Here is a 24,533-nt window from a genome sequence, read left to right on the forward strand (position 1 = left end):
GTAATGATAACATGGAGGTTCTGGAAGATATTGGTCATGTTCAACGTGAACTTCTTCTTAATAATTCCTTATTTACTTTTGTTGTTTATCTCAACAGTCACCTCATGTTGGGATATCTTTCATACCTGGCGTCTCCCTTTCTGGGTATCATGCCACCGGTCTTACACTTCTCATTCTTGAAGGTCACTTCCTTCATCCAATTTTTCCTAGTTTCTTACTTCCTTGTCTCCTCAGTCTATCCGCGTCTCATTGTTTATCCTTCGAACTATCTCAATGTTTCCTCGAATCCTCCCAACTTAAAGGGGATAAAATATACATAACTCTTATGCCTTCAACCATCAATTTTAACTCATGGTGAATCACCCTCATCCTGACGATTACATACTTTTCCATTTCTATTGCTACAAGTCTTTAGGGTTTCCTCATACCCAACTCCCTTATCATTCCTCAAACTCTATTGCCTTTATTTTCCTTTCCACCTCAGTTTCTTTTATTTTCCTTTCTCTTATCATTAATTCATGAACCAACACAACATAAGCATTGATTTCAACGTCCTGTCATTCTGGATTCGTGTCCTCAGAACGAATCTTGATAACTTTTATAACTTAGCTTCATATACATCATACTAGTCTGCTTTTGTTCTGGTTCTAAAGCTTTTGCACTCTCTCCATAACCTTGGGAAGTACTTTCCCGAAAATAATTGTCTGAACTTAAATCAGTTTATTATAATCTCTTGCTCCGTGCCTTCCTTGGCCTTTCACCAGCGGGTGGCCTCTCTCTTAGGAGGGTAAGTGACAAAAATAGTCTTTCGTGGTTCATCAATCATTCAGAATCTCAAATGATTCCTCTATTTCCCTTAGCCAGGCTCTTGCCTCGACTAGGTCAACCTGTTCCTTGGAACTCTGAGAGCTTAGAGACTTAAAGGTCCTGAAAGAATTTCTCACCGCATTGTTTCCTCAGGGTGGTGGTTGGGGATAATAGTCTAAGTTCTCTTTAGACAGGTCCATGAATTGCCGTATAGGAGTACCGTCTCGGGTCTCCTTTCCTTACTCGACTTTCTATTTCCTTAGTATGAAATGTTTCATCCTACTCCCCATAATTGGGGTCATCTTTTAATTTAAAATCCTCATTTTCCACTCCATTATGTCATGGGTTCCTTCTATCTTGATGGCGACCTCCCTGACTATCACGTTCAGGGTTTGCTCTAAATCTTATTCCACAAACTAGCTTTCGTCTAAGATCTCATCCTTACGCTCTTGAACTTTCAGAACCCAAATTCTATAGGAATGCCTCATTATTCCCTTATCATCTTTCTCGATATTAACCTCTTATCTATATGTTGGCTCTCTGCCTTCATTCATAACTTTTTCTGGCACAATATGATCTTTTCCAATAATTCGGGTTGTATTGCTATCTCAAACAGCTTTTCGGTACCGGCTCCGGTTACCGTCACTACTATTTCCATTTTCTCAAAATCTCTTATAAACTCTCCAAAAGACATTATCATCTTGAGTCTCTCCTTTTACTAAGGGCATCAGCCACCATATTGGCTTACCCCGAATGATAAAGAATCTGCCAATCATAATTCTTGATTAGCTCTAACCGCCTCCTCTGGCGTATGTTGAGCTCTTTCTACGTAAGAATGTACTAGAGCACTTATGGCTTAGGTAATTCTCGCACTTCTCTCCATACAAGTAGTGCCTCCAATCTTTAGAGCAAAACTATTGCCACGAGCCCAAGCTCATGGGTGGGGATATCGAATTTTAAATTCCCTTAATTGTCTTGACGCAGACGCGATTATCTTGCTGTGCTATATAAGAAGCACCCTAATTCCTTATGCGAAGCGTCACTTACAAATCACAAAATCTCCTTTTTCCCTCCGGCAACGCCAACATAGGGGCCGTCACCAACCTTTGCTTCAGTTCTTAAAAGCTGCTCTCGCATTTCTCTGCCTATTCGAACTTCTCAGTCTTATGAGTAAGCCGTGTTAAAGGGGCTACTATCTTTACAAACTTGAACGAACCTCTGGTAGTGACCGACCAATCCTACCTCTGGTAGTCGACCTAACCATGGTCATCAATTCATCAGTGGTCCTTTATTCATTCTTGTCAGGATCCTCCATGGGATCCTCCTCAGCAACTATCCCTTCTAGGACAACATCCTCAACCGCTACATCCTCAATATCAACATCATCCGGTCCTGCGTTAGGACGCTCTATTGGATCCACAATCTGATCTCCAATTAGTAATAAAACATCATCGCGTTGATGTTCCTCAACTTCAGGGTTCGGAGTCCCGCTACCATATACGATAACGAACTACGCTTCTATCGCTACATTTATAAGGGTTCCCATAAGGGTTTTAACTGTCAGTACTACGTTAGGTAGTCCGACTATGAACTTGGCAAGAGTTCTTATTATCTTAGTGAACTTATTATCTTAACGTCCCATCATCTCTGAGGTTTATAACGCTTGGCTCTGATACCATTTCTGTAACACCCCCAGATCCGGGGTCGGGGATCCGGGTCGTCACGGTCTTTCTTTCCACAATATCACTTCACTTAATTAATAAATAACCTTATGCTGTGACCCCACACTAACACACACCACAACCCGTTATAGTCTCAGAGATGAAATTTAAATAAGTACAAGTCTTTGGATCCACAATTTAAAAGTTATTACAACCCAAAATGATTACTTGATAAATTTACAGTTAATTGCCATTATCTGCCACAAGTTATAATTATACATAATTGATTCTCAAAAGTAGATGGTCTGATCTACAATAGATCTACCTCTGCAGCTATAGCAGCTACAACATCAACGGGAAGACACAGGACGCTTCCCACGCGCTTGCGCTGGGTCTGCTGGAGTCTGGCCATCTTTCCTAACTGTTGTTGTGTGATGAAGAAATAAAGCAAGGGTGAGCAGCAAGCCCACCAAAATAATATGTATAATGATTTACAATATATGAGCCTACTCATAATACTCATGAAAGTCTTGGTCAAAAGAAATGAACCAAGTTTGATATCTTAATGCGATGAAGTCGCAAAATATTCAGTATATATACATATATACTTTTCAAAATATTGGAAGTCCTCTTCCATGCATAATACACACAGAATTCCAGTGTATAACTGTATAAAAATATCGTTGCAAGGTGATCTCATATATCTAACCTTGTCTCAACGTTTTTCTGAAAATCTTTGTCATGCATAAGATAATCATTTACTAGATATAAGTTTAAAAGATGAAGTTACAAAATACTCCAATATACTTATATCTTTTCCAAATACTACTTGAACTACCACCATTCAAGTTATAATTAGTTTCCAAAGTTCATCACATAGACGAGACTACAAGATAATACTTGAATAGATTCAACCTTTAAAATATCATCAAAATAAAATGAAGTTATGAGATACTTCATTTGATGCAAACATTATTTTGAAAACTTGACCCTGCCAACACTCAACAATCGCCCAACCGTAGCCTTTCTATCGAAGTGCTTTGGGTAGTGTTGCAGAAATATCCAATTGGATGATGAACTCATTACGGGAGTTTACCGCGCCAGGAAGACCACTTACGATGATCAGTCGTAGTAGTACAACCCCACCATTTTCTACATGTAGAGGAGAACCTGTCGGATTTACTTGTCAACCGAACACTGAACTCCTAAGGAATGGACCGCCTTAGCGGAACTTCCAGGCCATTTGGGCCAATATAATAAGGCTGGGCCGGCGCTACTCGACCACTTACGCCACTCCTAGTTCAGATGAAATCCATGACTCTGAAACGTAAAGCTCGTTTCCCCCTTTCCCCAAGTAGAAACTTGTTGATACGGCTCCACCAAGAAGTCGTACCTAGTTGGAAAGGAAAACTCACTGATATTTCCCAGGCGATGCCTGTTAATGGATTAACTTGTTCCAAGAATTTTACTTCCCGAATATTGGGTAAGTAATCAAAAACTCTTTTACCAAGACAGCAACCTTGTTGCGAATATAAAACACACCACCGAGCCGGATCCCCCAGGTTTTGAGCGAGTATTTAAATCCCCTTTTTAAAAGGAAGATCTTAAATATAAAAATAGTTTTGGGATCCGCTCTAACTTTTGAAAATCATTTTAAAGACTCGAAAACACTTTAAAGAGTGTTTGGAGTAAAACTGATTTAATGAAGTAAATCAGTCCCCAGAATATTTAGAAAATGTCTGAATATTATTATTTAAATAATATTCCCATAAAAATAATCTTTATAAAATAATTGAAGTAGAAGTATTAAAACTTATACTTGAAATGAATAGCAAATAATCAAAGATATACTTATACGAAAGTAATATCTTTATTCGAATAATCAAAAATAAGTTTGATTATCGACACCTTATTCTTTAATAAATTAAAGAATATATCTCAGCAAATAATCGGAGTCATAGATCCTCAAATGAATATTCAAATAATATTCAATAAATAAAATAAGCTGAGTCATAATACCTCGAATGAATATTATAAATAATATTCATTAAATAAAATAAAGGAGTCATACATCCTCAAATGAATATTCAAATAATATTCAATAAATAAAATAAAGGAGTCATACGCCTTCGAATAATATTTGAAATAATATTCAATAATAAAATAAAGTTAAAGTTATCGAATAAACCTTATTCGATTAATAGTTTTAAAAACTATATCCATATATATATATATATATATATAAATAAATATATATATATATGTATATATATATATATACTCGGGAACATCGACTCCCGGTTTAGAAATATGTTCACCTTTTATCCCCTATACTAAGGGTATACGCAACTACTTGCTTATTTCTAGCATACGTATTATGCAACTATAAGCATTGAAATCAACAGATAGATAACCAGATTACGAAACAGACATGCATATATACCATATTAGCATGCTCCAATATATCGCAAAATTTGCTAATAACAATCATGCAATATCACAAGATAATGCATATACATATATTTACATCACAACAACAGTATAACGGGTAGAAAACTTGCCTGAGCGACTGGGGTTACGAATGGCTCGGGACGAGTCTGGTAACCTATAAACAACAAGTAAGTTGGAATTAAACCAAAATCACTTGTAAATCTATACTTTAACTAACTTAGACTCTAACGCTTGTTTTGCGCTCACTGATTCGCTTAAGCCACTCGGGTACCCTCGGCTCCACCATTTTTAATAATTTAACCTTTACGAGTTTTAAAGCGATTCCTTCGCGAGTGTCTTACCAACTGCCTAACACACTTACCATAAATGTTTCATACATTAATTAACCCTTTTTGGTCTTTAATCTATGTTTCAAAGTAAGGCGAGGGAAAAAGTTTCGTTCGCGAAACGCCGTTACTTGAAACGGTCGTTTCTCCTAAACCGTGCATCGGAATCGAACGAACTACATATCAAAACGAAGCTCGTAACATGAGCTATCTAATCATGGCAGTGGTAATAATCTAGCAGGGGGTTCTCGGGTCCTAATGTTATGCACAAAAACAGTCTAAAGAAAATCGGACGTTACGACGGCTATGTTTACGCGTTTTCCCAATTTTAAACCAATTCAAAACAACCACAATTCAACCTCATATCATTCATACAACCAACATCCATCCATACCATACTACAACAGCCCCAACAATTCAATATTTCCAATTCATACTTATTTCTCAATTATGAACTAAGAGTTTACTTAAGTTCATTAACTAATAACCAAGATTTCCAACTCCAAAAATATCACAAAATCAACCAATCTCTAAACACACAATAATCATGCCTCTCACCAACTAAACTACTCATAACAAGCTCTAAACATGATTACACACCCATTACACTAACCCATCACCTAAACATTAGGAAATCTAAACAACAAAACTTAAAACTAAGACCATGAAGAGTTATACCTTCCTTGAAGCTTTTAATCCATGAAAGGTCCTTGGAATGCCCATGGAAGCCTTAATCTAACCTCCTACAAGCTTGTTCTTTCAAAGAAATCAAGAACACAAAAATTAATTTCAAGAAAGTACTATTCACCATCTTCTTGAATGATTTATAGAAAAAGATTGGCTTGGAATTAGAAGCTTAAACTTATAGGAAGTATGTAACTATCCATGGGGAAGCTTAGATAATTACCTTGCTAAATAGTAAGTGGAGGAGCTTGGACTTTCATTTTTTAAGAAAAAACCAGAGAGCTTGAAGAAGAAGAAGAGATATTTTTGTGTTTTGCTTGGTGAAATGAAATGATTTGCTTGGTTGGTTGATTTTTGTTGTTTGCTTTAGTGAATTACCTAGTTGCCCTTGGTTTTTGTGTGGTTAAAAAGTCACCACATCTCCTTCCTTCCTTGTCATGCCTATGTCATCCTCATGATATCATTCTCCCTTCCTTGTCCTCTTTCTATTGGTTGGATGACATCATTCCCACTAATCCCTTTGATTAACTTCCTAATCGTTTGCCTAATGACCGCTGATCTGTTATACGGTTCGCTTAACTTTCGTTTTCGTTTATCGTTTGAGGGATCATACCCGGGATCTTATTACTTAGGTTCCCTTAACCTTTCTCAATATATTATATCCCTTTTATGATCCTCTCCTATAATCCTTTTATTTAAATCCTTTTTATCCTGTTACCTTATACTCAATTCTCTCCGTATCTTGTGGATTTCCGGGAAAAACCAAAGTGTTCGGAATTGGATTCTGACGATCTTTACATACACTTATATACTTCATATAGTACTAATAATATCCCATAAGATCAATAACAGAACCCCTACATAGCGTGGCATGAACAGTTTTCTCATTCAGCAAAAACACTATTCATAAGGGTTTCAAAAATTTCCAAAAATTGGGGTTATTACATAGTCTCATATTAAGAGGTGGTAGAATAGCATAGAATAGCTTGAAGAGGTGCAATTGTCATAACGGAAAGTAGTGTCATTAATACTAATGGAGGAACAAGGTGCAAATCCAATCTGAGAGAAGATGACGATCCTCGAACGGAAAGCTCCAAACGATCAAATAACACCGGGAAATCAAAATCTGCCATTGTCGTTGTCTGGAAATCACATCGCAAGCTGAGAATCCCGAATCGCAATACGAACCGTGTCGGAGACCTACTATACCATCGCACTCAACCTCACAACATCTTATCTTTCTATTTCCTATTCCTAATCCTAACCCTCTACCCAATCCCGGCAATCTAGGCTTGTTTCAGTGACTTATAACCTGTAGCTCTGATACCAACCTGTGACGCCCTCCAAACCCGGGTCAGAAGTTTGGGGTCCACAACACATACACAGTACATAAATCTATATAGGAAATATTATTTGCAATTACCCCGTTTCACATAACCACGGATCGCAACAGGTTAAAGTATGAAAACAAGCCAAAATCTTAACTTTTATTACAACGTACCAAATCCCAACTAATTTAACTTTACAACTGATAATAAATTCATTCTTACAATCTGACTATCTCTCTACCGCATGAAGCTTCTGCTAGCTTGCTCTAACTCAACTGGAACCTTAGCCCGCACTTTTGGACTGAGGACTGCACTATCATCCATATTCTTTTCAACTGTAAAATATATAAAAGAATCGCAAGGGTGAGCTAACTAGCTCAGCAAGTCTTAATAGGGATAACTGAGGTTAAGCAATAATCAAATGAAATGATTCAGAGGAATCAAGTTTCTTTTTAACTAATCATTAGAATTGGATATTCATTTTAAGTTTTAAAACCAAGGTTAGGCTGCTGATCAGTCACGCACTAACCCCGAGCAAAGCACACAGCACTGCTCTAATTACTGGATCCAAGGCACACATTGGCCTAACTTGACCATTGGTATGGTCTGACCGCGAATTTGGTCCACATATATAAAAACTATCCAATACTAAAGCAGTTCAATATGATAAACAATATAATTCGATAACCCAAGATCATAATCAATGATGATTAAACATTTGAATAAAACGTAAGGAAACTCATGGATATCACAAGGGTATATCAGGGTATATAAAAGAAACGGATTTCAATCTGTAAAAGAATCAGGTATTAGACAAATAGTGATTTTTCGAGGTATAGTTCTTTGATGTTATAGAGAATGGGTGGAGTATAAAAGTTTATGTGTTTTCAAATAATTTTCTTCCAGTGTTTAGTGTTTGGTAGTTATACATTTGGGGAGTAGTATCATATTTTTGTGATTTGGTATCTTGAGGATCAACAAAGGATGGTTTACAAAGAATAAGGCTTACGGCTCAAGATCAAGAAAATCAGGGTTCAAGGGTAAATAGTCTAAAGCACTTGCAATATAAAACATGAGTTATTTTGCATAATAGCGACATGTTATGAAACAGTTCGAAAATATTTGCGATGTATTTTGGAGAAAAGTTCGGAAATACTTGCCTTACAGGCTTTACAACTATTACTGATCAATTCTGAGCCGATTCTGCCGCTCAGGCTTTAACGTCCAACCACTAGATTCCATTGGATTCGACTTCGACACTCAGGTTTTTCTGTTGAAACTTTACTAAACTCGTCAACTGATTTCTAGGTTATCTTTAGTTCATCATCCACTTTCAGTGTTCCCGACTATAACCTACAGGGTCGAAATACCCCACGTTAGACGTCTAGGTATGCTTGACATATCCTCCATACTAATTCTTACCCAATGATATTCAAACCTGACTCGTAATTATTTATATTAGAATAACACAGACAACAATTAGGGTTCACATTCTCGGAATCGATCCAGTGTTCGTTTTCAGAAATACGTATATGTATTTACTTATACTCGCTCGACGTCCCGATAATCCTCGGATACGCTCCCGTATTTCCGTAGTTCGATTTTTCAGAAATCGGACAGCGTCCCCTTTGTTTATCGAACTACCCGTCGAAACATCCATCAATGTCAATTTAATAACGACAATCCAATTCACAACAACCACAATCCCAATCATCAGTTCAACCCAACAATCAATCCAATCATAATTCGTCAACTAAATTACGTACTCGACTTAATGTAAAATCAAATTCTCGTTTTAAAAATAATTTCACGAATCAATTGATTTATTTTATGAAAATTAGGACTCAGAATAAATTCATCACCGTCCACCGTCGACTCACCGAAGTTCACCGTCGACGGCGGTAAAATTTATTGGTACCCGATACGTGTCGGGTTTCCAAATAAATTCCACCGATTAGCTTTTATAATTTCTCGCACATAAATCATTTTTATTTCACGAATTTAATTAATCATTTCCTGCAGAAAATAATACAATCAGTAAAATAATTCTCACAACCAGCGCGTGTAATCACGCACACCACATCAACAATTGAACAAAGTCACACAGAACAGGACAGAAGGAACCAGTAGCAAAGCGGTTATACGGCGGCCGCACAACGGCACCACCGCCTGCACACAACACCGAACACACATCACACACCCAACATGCAACACACACTGATATAGACACATATATACATACGTGTATATATAATCAAATAAAAAAAAACAAAATCAGCCGAGACCACCAAGACTCGCCGGAATAAAAAGCCGGCGCACCGAAAACGGGATTTAAGGAGCATCCGTGAATCGAAGCAGGGAGGACAGAGATGAAGCCGAGATAAAGCCAACATAGGGAAGCGATTTGCTTGAGAGAGACAAAATTCAGAGAGATTAACGTGAAAGAGAGAGCAACAAACCCCCAAAGTGAAAGATGTGTGTGTTTTGTTCTGTTTATCCCTCTTTTACCCAACAGCAACTGCCACGTGTCTCTGAATGTATAAAACTCAAACACGTGTCCTCACTACTGGCTGCTAACACAAATTCGTTCTGAAATTCGTAACTTAACGAACCGAATTGTGAATAAAACTACCTCGTAAAATCACGAAAAGAGTTTTAAAATATTATAAATATCTCAAAGTAAATAAAAACGTAATTTTCATAATTTTAAATCGGTTTCTAAAACGCAATTTGTACCCGTTTTTATCAATAAAACGAAACAATGCGCAGGTAAAATTAATCCCAAAATTTTCAAAATAATTTTAAAATTATCGAAATATTCCAAACTTAAATAAATACGAGTTTCATAATTTTTTAAGAATTCTGGAATTAAATACATATTTTACAAATAAATGTAATCAGAAAATCATACGGGGTTAAATAATTGATGAAATATTGATTTCTAAATTTTGTAAAATCTCAAAAATAATTATTATAATTATAAAACCATAAAAATAATTTTAGAGACATTCCAAATATTTATGCAAATAAATTTGCACTAAATTTACTTTTAAAAGTGAAAACAATTCAATACGACTCCATAATTGATCACGCGGACAACCCGGTACACCATAAATCACACATAGATAATAATCAAACAACATATAGCGGTCAAAATCAATACACATATTTTATTTATTTAATAATTCAAAATTACACGGGTCGTTATACTTTATTTTAAGACTGTTTCTATTTGAACAGCCCATGTATACATACATATATATATATATATCCAAATGATCAAATATAAATTAAATATAAAAAAGAAACTAGAAACTGGTCTAGGCGCCATTAGATCATGAAAGCACCACAACTAACTAATGTGCACCATTTCCCGCTGTTTCTAATTTGATTTATTTATATACAGAGAGAGAAGTTGTATGGAGACCACATTTTTATCGGAAACCTCGGAGACCACTTGATGTTGTGCAACTAAAAGACTATGAAATATATTATTTTGTGAAGTATGTTCTACGAATATCATTAATTCATTAAAATTGTTGAAAATCATTGAAGTTTAATAAGTATAAGGTGTATATTCTGCAATTTGAATAAATGTTTTGCAGACTAAACATGTTTTGTAAAATAAAATATTTTGTAATGTTCTACATGGAGTACATGCATGATGTTCAAGATTTGAATAAAATAATGATATTTGTGGAACATTATTCGAAAAATAATATGTTTTGCAATATTTTTATGCAAGATTTTAGTTGTAGAATATAAGTGGTATATATATATATATAATTTATATTTTTTTATCAAATGTATATATTTTTAAAAGCCGTATGTGTACAAGGGTAGGTACAGCTGTAGACATCATGGGAAATATGAGCCACTAAAATTTGAGATGGATCCAAAAATATGAGAGCATGCATATTAATTCACCGGGCCTGAATGTTGCTGTATACTTTTATCAGTTTTATGAATATGGTCAAGTAACGTAACTTATGCATGCAAAAACATTTGCTCTCATACTGCCAAGTGTGGTTGGGGTTATGCAATAAATGCCACGCCCAAAGTTTTGTGCCGAATTTGCCCATAGTTTTTGTGTTGCTTTGTCACATTTTTTACAAAGCAGCATGGGTAAAAGTGGAATGTAAATAAAGCTGGGCTGGGGGTGCAGTTTGCAATACATTGAGTTTATATAAAGGCCAAAGCAGCAGTGCATGTTTTATCAACTCAACTCCTCCTATATCTCTACTAGAAATACATAGATAATAATAATTAAAATTGTTATCTTTTGCAGGAAACTAGAAGTAAAAATGGCCATGAAACTGAATGCCCTCTCTCTGCAGTGCCCAAAAAGGAACAGCTTTACAAGGATTGCTCCTCCTCAGGTGGGAAGGGTGAGATCAAAGGTGTCCATGGCTTCATCAACTCTTCATGCTACTCCACTGTCAGCTCCCTCTCTCTCTCTCTCTCTCTCTCTCTCTCTCCCTCTCTCTCTCTCGCTCTCTCTCTCGCTCTCTCTCTCTCCCTCTCTCTCCCTCTCTCTCTCTCCCCTCTCTCTCTCCCTCTCTCCCTCTCGCTCTCTCTCCCTCTCTCTCTCTCTCTCCCTCTCTCTCTCTCGCTCTCTCTCTCTCTCTCTCTCCCTCTTTCTCTCTCCCCCACGTTTATATACATGTGTTCCCTTGACCTTAGTTACATGTGTGCTCTGTGATCTCTTGTTTTATTGCATTATTTTGTTCAAAAGTCTGCAAGTTTTATTTTAGATCCAATAAGTTTTTCATTCATTTTATTCCTTGACAAATTTTTAGAAAATAATTAATATGTACAAAAAATCTTTATTATGCACATCATGTATATTTTCGGATGCTCACCAGATCTGCTGAAATAATTTACTTAAATTTTGGTCTTGATCGCTATATATAACAGGTTTATCATTATTTTTGAAAAACATAAAAAATATATATATACTTTTGAAACTTTTTATTGCATGAGTTAAAAAAAATTAGAGGATGTACTTGAAACCAAGACTTGGTTTACTTGGTGGAAAATGTGTATGTAAAAACAACAAATTCAGGATTTTGAGCGTTGGCCCAAGAACAACATTGTGTTGGTATGTTTTTAGATATTTAAAAAACAAATAACAAGTAATTGGTTTTTTTAAAACATAAATTTTAGAAATGACATCCTCTTTTAAGATGAAGGTTCAAATATTTTTTGAAAAGAAAAACACTTTCTCACTTTTTTTCAAAAATCTTTTGTATAGTCGAATTTTTTTTCAAAAAAAAAATCAATTCTCGAAAAGTAGAGTTTCGAAAAAGATTCTTTTCAAGTTAAGTTATTCTCCAAAATATGAATGAAAACTAAAATTTTATAATTATGCTTTGTCTAATTATAAGTACGACTAGGCTCGATTGGTTTTATAGAGATAAATGTTTTATTTTTTTTAAAAACGATATCCTCTGGTATATTTTCATTTAAAATTTTGCAGCTGTAAGATGGAAAAGAGCAGAAAATTTAATACTACTTGTATATGTTAATTAGTTATTAGTTGAGTTAATAATAAAGCTGGTATTCACCATGCTAAGTGTATATTCGGGGCCCATATATGGGAAAGAAATCTATATTATCTGATGCTAAAGGAAAAACAAATCACTGGGATGTTTTAATTAGTGATATTAATTATGTGAATACGGAGCTCAATTTTGTGCATGTGTTAAGTAGTAATATGGTAGCACATAATTATATATTCAGGGTGTTTGAAAAGCTAAAGAGTCCACAAAGGCCTGAAGTGGACGAGTTGTTTAACTCTCTGGAGGGTTGGGCCAGGGACAACATCCTTGTGCACCTGAAATCAGTTGAGAACTCATGGCAGCCGCAAGACTATCTACCTGATCCAACATCTGATGCATTTGAAGATCAAGTCAAGGAGATCAGAGAAAGGGCCAAGGACATCCCTGATGATTACTATGTTGTTCTTGTTGGAGACATGATCACTGAAGAGGCACTCCCTACTTACATGTCTATGCTTAACAGATGTGATGGCATTAAGGATGAGACTGGCGCTTCACCTACTGCTTGGGCCACTTGGACCAGAGCTTGGACTGCTGAGGAGAACCGCCATGGCGATCTTCTTAACAAGTACCTTTATCTCTCTGGCCGCGTTGATATGAGGATGGTTGAGAAGACTATTCAATATCTTATTGCTTCCGGAATGGTATTACCAAAACCAATTCATTTATTTAGTTGCATTACATTATTATTTGATTGTCATACACCTAGCTAATTGATTATTCTGCAATGTTAATTTATGTTACAGGACACTAAGACAGAAAACTGTCCCTACATGGGCTTCATCTATACATCTTTCCAAGAAAGGGCCACATTCATCTCCCATGCCAACACTGCCAAAATTGCTCAGCACTACGGTGACAAGAATCTAGCTCAAGTGTGTGGCAACATTGCTTCAGATGAGAAACGCCATGCCACTGCCTACACCAAAATTGTGGAGAAGCTGGCGGAGATTGATCCTGACACCACAGTCATTGCATTTGCTGACATGATGAGGAAGAAAATACAAATGCCAGCTCATGCAATGTACGATGGCTCCGATGATATGCTTTTCAAACACTTCACAGCTGTTGCGCAGCAGATTGGAGTCTACTCTGCATGGGATTACTGTGATATAATCGATTTTCTGGTGGATAAATGGAATGTGGGAAAAATGAGGGGGCTTTCAGATGAAGGGAGAAAGGCTCAAGAATATGTTTGTGGCTTGGCTGCTAAGATCAGAAGAGTTGAGGAGAAAGTTCAAGGCAAGGGGAAGAAAGCTGTGTTGCCTGTCGCTTTCAGCTGGATTTTCAACCGTCAGATCATCATATGAGCTACCGATAATATCATCCATTCTATATCAAACTTTTATGTTATGCTTATGTGTTTTTTTTTCTTTGGATGCTATTATGCTTGTGCTTATGCTATGAGTGACTGTTTGTTCTTATAAGGTCTGGTTATGTAAAACTAATATTTTAAATGGATGTTATAATGTTTTGGTTTATTCATTTTTCTTAGTTACAATATATTATGTTTTCAATATTGCAAGAACCTACTCTAAGATATTTTTCTCAGAAAAATGACCAACCATCACAACTGTTACATTGTTTGAGTTCTGAAACCAACATATGCAACTGCTATTCGGCTTAAGGGTATATAAACAGAATCCTCGTTACATGACGTAGAATGTAATTGAGTTCGTTGAAAGGTTAGAAGCTTTGCATAGTTGTTTTGTAGCTTATAATTGACGCAGATAATCTACAGTAGATTAGAAGCCGTGTATGCTAACGAAGAAAATGAAACAGCATAAAATATTTACAAGGAATATAGTGCATTCCACTGAACTGAATACCCTTCAAGTAGTTTTGCACACATACAAACTGAGAGTTGATTTTGGTATAATATATGTGTATCCTATCCTTGTGGGATCTTGTTGTTTTCTCTCAATTTTTTTTTTAGTAAAACGGCATAATGTGCATGCCCCCATCCGTCAGATGTTTCAGATTTCACCTTCTTTAATCTATTTTAAACCTAAGCTGTTCGGGGGGGTAATGGGGACTAGGTCAATAGGAGCCTATGGCTGTTGACAGCCTAGCTATGTTCTAAGATACTCGATCATTCTTAAGTAGCAGCTCCAAGGAATAAAAAGACGATGTGCCAAAAACAAGATAATAACTTAAATTACTCAGAGCACATGTATAGACTCCAGATATTATCGAGAAACAGAGAAATTATCTCCAGCTTTATATTTTCCCATCTCTACTTCATTATAACATTCAGAGTCTCCCTGCACATATCTACATTTCAAAAGAAAAACACAAAGATGGGAGCACTGGATAGAGAATTGGCATGCAAAACTCATGTTATGATGATCCCTTTTCCTGCTCAAGGTCATATGAGCCCAATGATGCAGTTCTCCAAGCGCTTAGCGTTTAAAGGGGTGAAGGTTACCATAATTGTTCCCCGCAAGCTCAAGGATTCTATCCAAATATTGTATGACAGTCCACTCATCAACCTTGAATACATTACCTATGACTTGAATGAAGAAGAGATTTCTGTTGACATGGAGTCCTATATGGGATTTATGAAGCTCAAAATCACTAGTGTATTAACTAGAATCCTTGAGAAACAAATAAGTAATGGGTGCCCTGTCAATCTTCTAGTGATTGATTCATTATTCCCATCTGGTGTAGAGATGTGTCATCAATTTGGGTTGAGAGGAGCTCCATTTTTCACTCAATCCTGTGCTGTTAATGCCATTTACTTGAATGTTTTTAAAGGCCAGCTAAAGATTCCTTTTGAGAAAGGGTTGTCAAAGATTTCATTGCCTTCATTACCAGTGTTGGATCCCTCTGATTTTCCAAGTATTGTTGTCGGCACATTTCCCGATTTGGGAACCTATTTTTCTAGACAGTTTGCGGATTTGGCTAAAGCAGATTGGATATTTATTAATAGTTTTGACAAGCTTGAGAACGAGGTTAGTTTTCTCATCACATTAAAGTTGAGCATCGAAATTGTGCCTGTATAAATACTACAATTGACATGATGGCTTTATTAAAGTTGTGATTTCTTAGCTGTGGTATATTTGAATTGAAAGGCTGTTCTAGGAGAAATTAAAGAACCATATTTGTGCGTAAATATTGCAGGAAGCCAAATGGCTATCGAGCCACTGTCCATTAACTACTGTTGGACCAGCAATTCCATCAATGTATTTAGACAAGAGAATACCCAATGACAAGCATTACGGCATCAGTCTTTACAAACCAGAAGTCGAATCTTGCATAAACTGGCTAGATGATAGAGACCCTGGTACAGTAGTCTACGTATCATTTGGGAGTGTAGACAGACTTAATGAAGAGTACATAGACGAAATTGGTCGGGGCTTGTTACAAAGCAACTATTATTTTCTTTGGGCAATAAGGGATTGTGAACATGAAAAACTTAGTACCCATTTCATCTCTGAATCCTCAGAAAAAGGCCTAATTGTAAGTTGGTGTCCACAACTTGATGTTTTAGCACACAAGGCAGTGGGGAGCTTCATGACTCATTGTGGCTGGAACTCGACGCTTGAGGCACTGAGCCTGGGAATGCCAATGGTGGCTGTGCCATTATGGTTTGATCAGACTACAAATGGAAAATATATTGGGGACATTTGGCGAGTTGGTGTACGTGTTCCCATTCATGAAAGTGGAATGGTTTCAGGAGAAGATGTTGCAGCCTGTGTAATGGATGCCATGGAGGGAGATAAAAGGGAGGAAATTCGAGAAAATGCTTTAAAATGGAAAGAACTTGCTATTGAGGCCATGGGTGAAGGTGGAAGCTCGGATCAGAACATTAATGATTTCCTTACAAAACTCGTATCTAGTTGAATCTTCTCAATATTTGAAAGATTCTACCTTGAAAAAAAATGCTTCAATGCACGGAATTGGGTGCCAAAATTTATAAAAGTGTTAAATTTTGATTGTAATGAGCTCCTCGTATTCACAAAAGTAATCTATATTAAAACATATCACTCATTTTGGCCAAAATTTTGTACCCAATTTTGTGTATGTAATTTCGATGTCAGACCTAAAAGTTGTGCAGTCTAGTAACAAAAGTGAAACAGCTACTAACGAAAGCAATCAGGCAACGTACATGTTCCTACAAAGGGGGGAACATTGGGAACCACAAAGCATGAGCAGCCTTAGGCTTAGTTCTCGCATGCAATTTGACTGCCCCTTTCCTCACAATTTTGTGCATGCACAAACACAATCACAAAAACAAAATTACTCTTTACTTTGAATCTCTCTCCTCCGACAATGGGAGATCGACTCGAAGAAGATGAGAAAAGTGCTTTAGATAATCTAGGTCATGCAAATGGACCAGCACCTGCTACTCACAAAACGCAGGCATATAGCCACCAGCTCCGTACTAACACCGGAACTAACATCAAGCGTCATCCACAGCATCGCAAGCAGAGCCTTGATGACAACGCCATGCAATGCAACATTCCTTTTACCTCAGAAGATGATTTTTCCCCCTACACTACCACCCCTGATTCATGTCGGTTGGATTGTAGTCGTGCTAATTCTCTGGGAGCAGATCAGGATTATCAAACAATGCCTGAGTTCATGGGGAATGATAGCAGTGCCCCATCCACATTCAAAGCCCCTGTCCGAGCAGCTGTTCATCCCAACCGTCCTACGTGTGTGGAGTTGAGGCCACATCCACTTAGAGAGACTCAGGTGGGGCGCTTTTTGAGGACTATTGCTTGCACTGACACGCAGTTATGGGCCGGGCAGGAATGTGGGGTTAGGGTATGGAACTTGACAGATGCGTATGAACCTGGGGTTGGGATAGGAGGAAGGGCCAAGAGAGGAGATGAGGATGCAGCTCCATTTTATGAGTCTGCTAATACGGCGCCTGCCATATGTATGATGGCTGATGTTGGTAGTAAATTGGTTTGGAGCGGGCACAAGGATGGTAAGCTAAGATCTTGGAAGATGGATCAGACAATGGATGATACACCTTTCAAGGAAGGGCTTTCATGGCAGGCTCACCGCACTCCTGTTCTTTCTTTGACAATTTCGGCTTATGGTAAACTACCTTGATCCCATACCCTAAATTTTGGACCTGCTTAATTTTCATTAACTTTATTTGGTAAAGCAAAATTTATTAAGAGATCATATATTGTCGCTACATATCTGTTACCACTTACCAATACTGATGTTGTAAAATATTTTTATGTACACCCTCCCTAAGAATGAGGATTTTATTCTTCCACTTCTTTATTTCTTCTGTGTGTTCAAATTCTGAATTTTCATGGAGAACCCCAATACTGTAATTGTTAGTTTTCGTTTTTATTTAAAGAAGAGTGCTTACTAAAATCTTAAGGCATACTATAAGTCTATAAGCATCAATTGCTGACAAAAAAACTCAAGATTTCTCTGGTGCGAGAGTGTGTCCATTCCAAGTAGCGAGTATTCTCAACAGATCAATCAATGCATCAAATTTTGCCTGATTGTGCAGCCTCCTCGCATAGAATCACTTCTGGTTCATTTTAATCAGGGAATCCAAAAGCTTAATTTATATTTCATATTGGAATTTTGACATTACATAGTACATATGTTGTGGTGTTGGACATCACATTCCCCATATTGGTGACTCGTGCAGTCCTGAATTTTGGGATTGAATGTGCTTATGCTGCATCATTTTTTGTGCTTACACATTTAGGCTGTGCTAGATCTTTTCAGGTAAGTTAATTGCTTGAAGTAGTCCTAGAGCAGGGTTATTCCTAGCAGTTGCTTTCTTCATTGGCCGTTTTAGTTTTGTGATGGTGTAGTGCCAATGTGCTATTTTAGTAGTTGTCACATATTGATTACAACATTGCATGCTTATCAAATCTGAACTATGCACACAAGATATACAAACTTCTGGACACAAAAAAGGCTTTCAAACTTTAACGCTTAATTTTTTTTTTGAATTCAGGCGATATATGGACAGGTTCGGAAGGTGGTGCTATAAAAATTTGGCCATGGGAAGCAATCGAAAAGTCTCTTTCTCTATCACAAGAGGAAAGGCACATGGCAGCTCTATTAGTGGAGAGATCATTTATTGACCTCAGGAGTCAAGTTACGGTTAATGGTGTCTGTAATATAACATCCTCAGATATTAAGGTTTTAATGTCTGATCATTTTAGAGCCAAAGTTTGGGCAGCTTCATCTCTATCATTTTCGCTATGGTATGTTTACATTAAAAGTTTAAATTTTATTAGAAGTGAGCATACTTTACTAATATTTAATAGGGCAATGAATATATCATTTAGCCTAAGAGTACTAGCACAACTTGTTAGCATATCACAGGTGAATTGTGAATCTGATTTCATAATTTATTTTAGGCTGTAATTTACATGATAACAAATTGACTGCAGGGATGCTCGTACGAGGGAACTGTTGAAAACATATAATATAGACGGTCAGATAGAGAATAGAGTTGACATGTCATCCGTACCAGATCAAGTACCAGTTGAAGAAGAACAGAGTGTAAAGTTAGCCGCCAAATCTAAAAAAGAAAAATCCCAATCTAGTTTTTTGCAACGGTCACGTCACGCTATTATGGGTGCTGCAGATGCTGTTCGTCGAGTAGCAACAAGGGGAACAGGTGCATTTGCTGAGGAAACAAAAAAAACAGAAGCATTAGTCCTCACTGCAGATGGAACGATTTATAGTGGATGTTCTAATGGATTGATCATACAGTGGGATGGAAATGGTGTTCGTTTGCAAGATTTCCACCATCATCAGTGTGCTGTACTATGCTTCTGCACCTATGCGTCTCGTATATGGGTTGGCTACGTCAGTGGTATGGTACAGTTGATGGATCTGGATGGGAATCTGATTACAAGTTGGGTTGCTCATAATTGCCCTGTTATAAAAATGGTAGTTGGCGGTGGTTATATGTTTAGCATGGCAACACATGGTGGGATACGTGGTTGGTCTGTTGCAGCTCCTGGACCTATAGATCAGATTATACGACCAGAATTAGCCAAGAAAGAACTTACGTATACAAGTCGGGAGAATTTTAAAATTTTAGTTGGAACATGGAACGTAAGTCAAGGAAAACCTTCTAAGGATGCCCTTACAGCATGGTTGGGTGCTGCATCCAAAGATGTAGGCATTGTTGTTGTCGGGTTACAGGAAGTGGAAATGGGTGCCGGATTTCTTGCCATGTCTGCAGCAAAAGAAACTGTGAGTTCTAATGACAATCACAATTATCGCAATGCAATTTTTTCTGCTGTAATACTAATAGCTTAAGCTACTTGATTTCAAATATAAATTTTTAAAATTAAGCTGGGTTTGTAAGCTTAGCTTCCTTTAGAAATAATCTGCTGATTTATTGTTGCAACTGTTTTTGAAATATCAGAAATATTTTTGAACTAAAGTGATTATTTCACAAAGATTCTTAACAAAGATAAACAAGTTTTAGCCTCCTAGTGACCTCACTAATGCCTGCAGTTGGCTCAAGACTGTCAAAAATAAGAGAAGCCAATTTAGGTGGGTTCTAATACATTATGAGATATATGAGATTTGGTCTTATATCTGTTACATGCCAATTTTAGGTAGGACTGGAAGGGAGTTCAATCGGGCAATGGTGGCAGGATGCAATTGGAAAAGTGCTAGGTGAAGGATCAGCTTTTGAACGGGTAGGATCACGGCAGTTGGCAGCCTTGCTCATTGCTATCTGGTGGGTATTTTCCACAAAATAGATTTAAGATAAAATTTATACTTTGGCATTAGCTTATTTCTACTTTGACGAGGAAATCAATACTTGTACAACTTAACACACCATAACATGTAAATTTGTGGTTCATCAGTTATCTTCTTTACTACCTTTAATAAGGCATGTCGCTTCTCTAGCTAGTTCCACTGTATTATATCTCACGGAAGCTGCTTATATGTTTGTTAATGTAATTTCTATGGCTCTACGTGTATGTTTATAAAACAGGGTAAGAAAGACCCTTAGAACACATGTTGGGGACCTTGATGTTGGAGCTGTTCCATGTGGTTTAGGCCGAGCAATTGGTAATAAGGTATAAACAATAGATCTTTCTTCTTATATATAACATATGATGCATGAAATTGAAATTGAAATTGGAATAAAAGATAACTCAATAAGAGAAACTACATTAAATTGACAATCTGTATCCTTGCTAGTAACATATCTGATCTTGAGTATATACATTAATAATGTGACGGACTACTTATGCAATAGACTACTTCCTTGTTATTTTTGAATGTCACTGCATTCAGATGCTTTTAGTACCCGTTTTACATCTCACAATATCCTAATGACCAACACCGACGACTTATGACATCCATATCCTTATGTTGTTAAACATAAAAACGCTTTACTTTGTTTTCAGTAAGCTGTCTGAGTTCTATTTTATGTACAGTTTGAAAAGTATCAGAACTATAGTTTCAAAAAAAAATCTTCTGTCAAAATATTGTTTACAAGGTCCCATTTATATGAACAGGGTGGTGTTGGCTTGAGATTAAGAGTTTATGATCGGATAATGTGCTTTGTGAACAATCACTTTGCTGCACATTTGGAAGCAGTAAATCGCCGCAATGCTGATTTTGATCATATATATCGAAGTATGGCCTTTATTCGGTCATCTAGCCTCCTGAGTAATTCTTCTGGTATTGTGCTATACCTGTTGTTTTTATTTCTTTCTTTCCAGCTCTACAAATTTTGTGTTTAGGCTTCTTTATTCTCACGGATTGGAATGGATCTTATCTACTGCAGCTGGTGTCTCATCCGCAGCTCAAGGGCTTCGGGGTACAAATGTATGCATATTAATGCAGAACTTAGTTGATGTTCTTACTTATCCATTTCACAGAATGGATTATGATTGTCTACCTTTTCTTTCGCAGGCTGTAGAGATTAATCCTGATGAAGGGAAGCCTGACTTAGCTGAAGCAGACATGGTTATCTTTTGTGGTGATTTCAATTATCGACTTTTTGGAATATCTTATGATGAAGCCAGAGACTTTGTTTCTCAAAGAAGTTTTGATTGGCTACGCGAAAAAGATCAGTTGAGAGCAGAAATGAGGGCTGGAAAAGTGTTCCAAGGAATGAGGGAGGCCCTCATTAAGTTTCCGCCAACCTACAAATTCGAGATTGGAAAACCAGGTTTGGGAGGTATGGTACAGATTGATTACTGCCTCCTGTCACAGGAGTTCTATGTTTAAATTTTTCGTAAATGGTAGAGCTACATTGCAATGATTTTGAGTCGAGTAGTTTCGAAGTTGTACCCGAGAACATTTAATAAATGTGAATTATGACAAGGATCTCCTATAAAACAATAATCATTTTTTATTATAATTTTTTCAATTACAAATGAAATCATCTGTGGCGTGAAGGGGAAATGTCCTCTTTTCTTGATGGCTTGAGATAGATGACACTGGATTTTTAAAACTTGCATCAAAATGACCAGTGTTTCTCTGGTTACGGACTTGTTCAATAATGTCTAAGACTGATGTTTTTCCAAAATTCTTCTGAAAGGATATGATTCTGGAGAGAAGAAGCGCATCCCTGCCTGGTGTGATAGGATATTATATCGAGACAACCGAACAAAGCAAGAAACGGAGTGCAGTTTAGAGTGCCCTGTAGTTGCTTCTATAATACAGTAAGTTTCATAAGGATTTAAAGTTGTGTCTAGCTTTTTATTTGTGTTATAACTTTTCTTGTTCTTAACAGGTACGATGCTTGCATGGAAGTGGTGGAAAGTGATCACAAACCTGTTCGGTGCAAATTTGATGTCGAAATATCTCATGTTGATAGATCTATAAGGAGGCACGAAATGGGGAAAATCTTTAATTCAAACGAGACAATAAAGGTTTTGAGGGAAGAGCTACGTCATGTTCCCAGTACAGCTACTAGTACAAATCGCATTACCCTACAGAGTCAGGAATCAGTCAGTTTTAAGCTCACCAACAAGAGTGGAACAGAGAATGCCATGTTTCATATATTCTGTGAAGGACAGGCTACTGTCAAGGACGGTGAAGAAGATTTGGAATATCGTGCCAGAGCTTCCTATGGTTTTCCTCGTTGGCTCGAGGTAATTCTACCTTTGATGTGGGAAAAATTATCATCGCACACTCAGAATGACTAATCAAACTTTTTCATTGCTGTGTCAGAACATCTGTAATTATCATGCGCACAATCTTCAAAAGATGTTATCATGACAGTTTATATTCAATGTAATTTTTCCATTTTTGTGCAAGGTCAATCCGGCATCTGGTGTAATCAGACCTGATCAAGCTGCCGATATTCTAATACGGCACGAGGATTTTCATACCTCGGATGAGAATTCTAACAGTGCACCACAGAGCTGGGGGTCAGAAGATATTCGGGACAGGGAAGTAGTTTTGTTGGTAATTGTAAGGGGCAGTTGCTCTACGGAGTCAAAAACTCATCGACTTCATGTACGACATTGTTCGTCATCATCGAAATCAGACCGCACTGATCCCGCAAAAGTTCCTGGTTCTAGAAAATACAAAGGTAGCACCTATCACCGCTCTGGACTTCGGCACGGGGGCACCAGTGACGATGATCACCGGGGTTAGGATGGTTATGATGTGTATCTAGAAAAAATTCTGGACATGCAGCAAAAACAGATGCAACACATATTTAAATAGGTACTGCTACTGCCTGATCAGAAGCTGTGTATTTTCCTACATCAGATGACACTAGCTAGTTTATAGCATATAAATTGTAAATACTCATTGGTCATGACCAGCAGTAGTCTTCTCAAGGATCTACGGACGCCACTCTCTGTTAAGTACAACTAGTTATTACCTAAACTTGGTTTTTGAAGCAAGCCCCCGTGTGAACACATTGTAATTACCATGCTCAAAATATCATATTGTAAGGACTCATTCCAGCTGACACTTCAGTGGCTCTTGTTTCTTGTTTGTTTCTTCTTCTTTTTTAGTTGCTTCAAAGATTCAACCATACTGCCTCAATTTATCGGACTCTTTAGTTCAAGTCCAAGAGATGCCTTGTATTAGAGCTGTTCGCCAACAAACTCGATCTCGACGCTCGGTTTGCTCGGTTCGTTAAGGGCTCGATCTCGAACACAAAAAATAAGTTGTTTAAGAAAATGAGATCGAGCCGAGTTTATGGCATGATTCAGCTCGAGTTGGGCTTGGTTATCATGAATATTATGAATATTTAGATTTTTTATATATTAGATTATTATGAATATTATTCAGATTTTTTTATAAATATTTCCCAATTATTGAAACGTATGGATGTCAAGAAATATATTTTGGTTATCAAAAAAGTTTCAGATAAAAATAAATTTATTTAATTTGATATTCTAGTAATTAACAAGTCATTTGACTAGTACTTATAACTGTGTTTAATCCGGTATTTCAACTTTTTTTAAACTATTTATGAATAATCTAACTGTGCGGTTATATATTTTAGTGATATGATAAAAAAAATTGGAAAAAAATAAATTTATTTAGTTTGCTATTTTAACAGTCAACTAGTATGTTGGGAATTGGCTAAGTCAAGAATTAAGATCTGTCTAACAATTAGGACATGATCAACCGTCAGTTGAAAGCTTCATTATCATCCGTTGACAAACTCTTCACTTATCCGTTAATACTTACATATGAATATCCGTCGAAGCTATAACATATATCTGTTGATCAGTTTATCCTTTGATAACGACTTGAATGACAAGTCAGAGC

General features: G+C 36.9%; 3 protein-coding genes across 3 annotated transcripts; all 3 read left to right on the forward strand.

Moving 5' to 3' along the window:
- The first annotated feature begins 11,462 nt into the window (after nt 1-11,462).
- LOC141698464 (palmitoyl-[acyl-carrier-protein] 4-desaturase, chloroplastic) lies at nt 11,463-14,299 on the forward strand. Its single transcript, XM_074503163.1, has 3 exons — nt 11,463-11,695; nt 13,000-13,462; nt 13,565-14,299. Exons 1-3 carry the CDS (start codon nt 11,562-11,564, stop codon nt 14,126-14,128), a joined length of 1,161 nt encoding a protein of 386 aa, XP_074359264.1. The 5' UTR covers nt 11,463-11,561; the 3' UTR covers nt 14,129-14,299.
- Nucleotides 14,300-15,075: 776 nt separating this feature from the next.
- Nucleotides 15,076-16,664, forward strand: LOC141695058 (UDP-glucosyltransferase 74AE2-like). Its single transcript, XM_074499294.1, has 2 exons — nt 15,076-15,772; nt 15,942-16,664. Exons 1-2 carry the CDS (start codon nt 15,119-15,121, stop codon nt 16,662-16,664), a joined length of 1,377 nt encoding a protein of 458 aa, XP_074355395.1. The 5' UTR covers nt 15,076-15,118.
- A 489-nt stretch (nt 16,665-17,153) lies between these two features.
- LOC141697909 (type I inositol polyphosphate 5-phosphatase 12-like) lies at nt 17,154-23,751 on the forward strand. Its single transcript, XM_074502467.1, has 11 exons — nt 17,154-17,871; nt 18,763-19,015; nt 19,205-20,018; nt 20,390-20,514; nt 20,776-20,860; nt 21,305-21,470; nt 21,577-21,617; nt 21,705-21,972; nt 22,336-22,459; nt 22,531-22,891; nt 23,058-23,751. Exons 1-11 carry the CDS (start codon nt 17,271-17,273, stop codon nt 23,397-23,399), a joined length of 3,180 nt encoding a protein of 1,059 aa, XP_074358568.1. The 5' UTR covers nt 17,154-17,270; the 3' UTR covers nt 23,400-23,751.
- The last annotated feature ends 782 nt before the right edge of the window (nt 23,752-24,533 follow it).

Source organism: Apium graveolens, chromosome 11, assembly GCF_009905375.1.
Source record: "Apium graveolens cultivar Ventura chromosome 11, ASM990537v1, whole genome shotgun sequence".
In the NCBI taxonomy this organism is placed as follows: domain Eukaryota; kingdom Viridiplantae; phylum Streptophyta; class Magnoliopsida; order Apiales; family Apiaceae; genus Apium; species Apium graveolens.

Bases quoted from the DNA above. Each gene is read 5' to 3' on its own strand.
- LOC141697909 (XM_074502467.1), top strand. From the start codon at position 17,271: ATGCAATGCAACATTCCTTTTACCTCAGAAGATGATTTTTCCCCCTAC. The intron at 21,618-21,704 runs GTATGCATATTA...TTTCTTTCGCAG, and splicing joins AAGGGCTTCGGGGTACAAAT to GCTGTAGAGATTAATCCTGA. The intron at 21,973-22,335 runs GTATGGTACAGA...TTCTTCTGAAAG, and splicing joins TGGAAAACCAGGTTTGGGAG to GATATGATTCTGGAGAGAAG.
- LOC141695058 (XM_074499294.1), top strand. From the start codon at position 15,119: ATGGGAGCACTGGATAGAGAATTGGCATGCAAAACTCATGTTATGATG. The intron at 15,773-15,941 runs GTTAGTTTTCTC...TAAATATTGCAG, and splicing joins TTGACAAGCTTGAGAACGAG to GAAGCCAAATGGCTATCGAG.
- LOC141698464 (XM_074503163.1), top strand. From the start codon at position 11,562: ATGGCCATGAAACTGAATGCCCTCTCTCTGCAGTGCCCAAAAAGGAAC. The intron at 11,696-12,999 runs GTCAGCTCCCTC...TTATATATTCAG, and splicing joins ACTCTTCATGCTACTCCACT to GGTGTTTGAAAAGCTAAAGA. The intron at 13,463-13,564 runs GTATTACCAAAA...TTTATGTTACAG, and splicing joins ATCTTATTGCTTCCGGAATG to GACACTAAGACAGAAAACTG.